We start from the raw sequence: 3,086 nt of genomic DNA on the forward strand, positions 1-3,086 counted from the left end.
AATTTTGTGACAAATTAATTTTTTGTTACAAAATAATTGAAGGTTTTGAAACAAAAAAATATTTTGTTACAAAATATTTTAAATTTTTGCAACGCCTTTATCTTTGTTACAAAATATGTAACAGAACAACAGTTCGTTACAAAAACTAACAAAATTTGTAAGAAACAAAATCGGGTTGTTACAAAATATTAGCATGTTTTGTAACAACTTGTAATGTTATTACAAAACATTATTCTTCTGTAACAATCACCAATTATTATTACAAAATTTTTTTTTGTAACAACTTTAAATTTGATACAAAGTTTTTGTTACAAATATTCCATTTTCTTGTAGTGATTCTTTGTGTTCCTTCCACTTTTGCATGCTTCCTTTCCATCCTCTAAGTCATTTCTGCCCTATAAACCTGAGATCACTCAACAAACACATCACGGCATCGAATGGTAATAAGAGAGGATTAAGAATTAGAATTTTTAAGGCCTAGGAAGCATGTTTGCATTCTTAAGCACAAATTAGGAAGGAATCACAAAAGTATGCAATTTACATGAATAAGTGTGAGAATAGTTGACAAAATCTACTCAATTCAATCCAAAATATACCATAAAATAGTGGTTTACCAATCTTCGAGCGAGGTACTCAGAGGGAAATTCTTAGGACCGAACCGATGCAAGGACCTCGAGATGGAAGCTCGGATGCTGGTACAAGCAATGTAGGTCAATACTACAGGTCTATGACACTTACTGATTTCCACAAGAGTGGTCCACCTCAATTTAATGGAAATGCCAATGCATTGGAGGCTGATCGATGGTTTCGAGATGTGGAGAGGTTTTTGTACACTCAGCACGTTCCTGAAGTACAATTAGTGGAAATAGTGACCTACATGTTGGAGGGAGATGCTCAAAAATGGTGGTAGGAGTTATATCATACTTTGTAGATGGAGTTAACTGATATCCCTTGGAATATATTCAAAATAGAATTTTGTGGGAAATATTTCTTGTATGCACTTCGCACTGCAAAGGAGTTGGAGTTAATGCAGCTAAAGCAAAGGAATATGTCCATTGCTGACTATACCCGTGAATTCGACAACCTGTGCTGTTTCTCAAAAGTTTGTCAAGGAAATCCAACCGACTATGAGGAGTGGATGTGTGCTCAATATGAGAAAGAACTTAAGAGAGACATTTTTAACTACGTGTATCCGCAAAGGTTAACGAATTTCACTGAATTAGTCAAGCAGAGTCAATTCGCAGAAGATTATTCCATAAAGCGGGTGATGCTACAGGAAGGCTATGGAGAGACTGCTCCAGATGGGCCGCATAGGGCCGGGCTATATGTATGTTACAAGTGTGGGAAGCCGGGGCATATGGCTCGAGACTGTCCACACAGGAAACGCCAGAATGCATCCGAATCCGATTCTCAGACCCGAGGTAACCATAAACTAGCAGTTGAATTTCGAACTTCCTTGCATATCATTAATATGTGATATTCATTCGTAATATATGACACGTGTTGATAATCGTAAAGCCCAAGTCGATGATTAACTTAGAAGGATAGATCAGTTTGAAGTAATGTTAGGTTTAAAATAGATAAGAGTCAGAGATGAAGATATTCCGAAAACCGCTTTCAGGACGCGTTATGGTCATTATGAGTATACGGTGATGTCTTTTGGATTAACCTGTGCTCCGGTAGTATTCATGGATTATATGAACAGGATTTTTCGGCCGTACCTGGACAAGTTTGTTATTGTCTTTATTGATGATATTCTCATTTACTCTAAGATTGAGGAGGAGTATGTTGATCACTTACAAACTGTGTTGCAAATTCTGAGAAACAGGAAGTTATATGCTAAGTTATCTAAATGCGAATTCTGGAAAAGTGAGGTGAAGTTTCTCGGTCACGTGGTGAGTAAGCAAGGAATAGCTGTGGATCCTGCTAAGGTGGAAGCAGTGATGAATTGGGAGCGACCAACTTCAGTGACAGAGTTCCGGAGTTTTCTAGGTTTGGCGGAGTATTACCGAAGATTCATTAAGGAATTTTCACAACTTGCCTTACCTTTAACTAAGTTGACTAGGAAGGATACGCCTTTTGTTTGGACTTCGGAGTGTGAAAAGAGTTTTCAAGCATTGAAGCAAAGATTGACCACTACACCCATGTTGGTATTGTTTGAGCCAAGTGAATCGTTTGAAGTGTACTGTGATGCATCATTAAAGGGTTTGGGGTGCATTATGATGCAGGACCAGAATGTTGTAGCATACGCCTCACGACAATTAAGGCCGCATGAGATAAACTATCCGACTCACGACTTAGAACTTGCTGCTGTTGTATTTGCTCTGAAAATCTGGAGGCATTATCTCTATGGCGTTAAGTTTCACGTTTTCTCAGATCATAAGAGTTTGAAGTATCTATTTGCATAGAAAGATTGAATATATGTCAGAGGAGGTGGATGGAACTTCTGAAAGACTATGATTTCGAATTGAATTACCATCCAGGAAAAGCAAACGTTGTGGCGGATGCCTTGAGTCGGAAATCTTTATATGCAGCTTGGATGATGTTGGAGAAGAAGAGTTACTAAAGGCATTTCAAGGTTTGAACCTGGGAGTTAAGAAAGAATATGGAATTCTATGTTTGAGTCGGTTGTAAATTTTAAGTGACTTTAAATCAGAACTTCTGAAGGCTCATCAAGATGGTGAAGCGTTATGTAGGGTATTGCCAGCAATTGAACAGGGAAGATAGTGGAGAATGTCAGAAGGTAAGGATGATTTATGGAGGTTCAAGGACCGGATTATTGTGCCAGATGTCAGAGACCTGCGACAAGTTATCTTGAAGGAAGCTCATAAGAGCGGGTTTTCAATCCATCCAGGAAGTACCAAAATGTATCAAGATTTGAAAGCGATGTTCTGGTAGCCAGGGATGAAGAATGATGTGGCATTCCATGTATCTAAATGTTTAACGTGACAGAAGATTAAGATAGAGCATCAGAGACCATCAGGAACCCTTCAACCTTTAGAGATTCCACAATGGAAATGGGAGAGTATTACAATAGATTTTAAGACAGGTTTGCCTAGTGATGACAAGTCATCTTAGCCTAGTTT

At 38.2% G+C, this 3,086-nt stretch overlaps 1 protein-coding gene across 1 annotated transcript; it reads left to right on the forward strand.

Annotated features, from left to right (window-relative positions):
* The first annotated feature begins 661 nt into the window (after positions 1–661).
* On the forward strand, positions 662–1,477 carry LOC148555469 (uncharacterized). Its single transcript, XM_088490657.1, has 2 exons — positions 662–850; positions 932–1,477. The coding sequence occupies exons 1-2, from the start codon at positions 662–664 to the stop codon at positions 1,475–1,477; spliced, it is 735 nt and encodes a 244-aa protein (XP_088346783.1).
* Positions 1,478–3,086: the final 1,609 nt, after the last annotated feature.

The sequence above is a fragment of the Arachis ipaensis genome, chromosome B6 (assembly GCF_059453495.1).
Source record: "Arachis ipaensis isolate K30076 ecotype BB chromosome B6, ASM5945349v1, whole genome shotgun sequence".
NCBI classification, from domain to species: Eukaryota; Viridiplantae; Streptophyta; class Magnoliopsida; order Fabales; family Fabaceae; genus Arachis; species Arachis ipaensis.

Excerpts from the sequence above, each read along its gene's own strand:
- LOC148555469 (XM_088490657.1), top strand. The coding sequence starts at position 662 with ATGCAAGGACCTCGAGATGGAAGCTCGGATGCTGGTACAAGCAATGTA. Across the intron at positions 851-931 it reads ACACTCAGCACGTTCCTGAA|ATGGAGTTAACTGATATCCC; the intron begins GTACAATTAGTG and ends CATACTTTGTAG.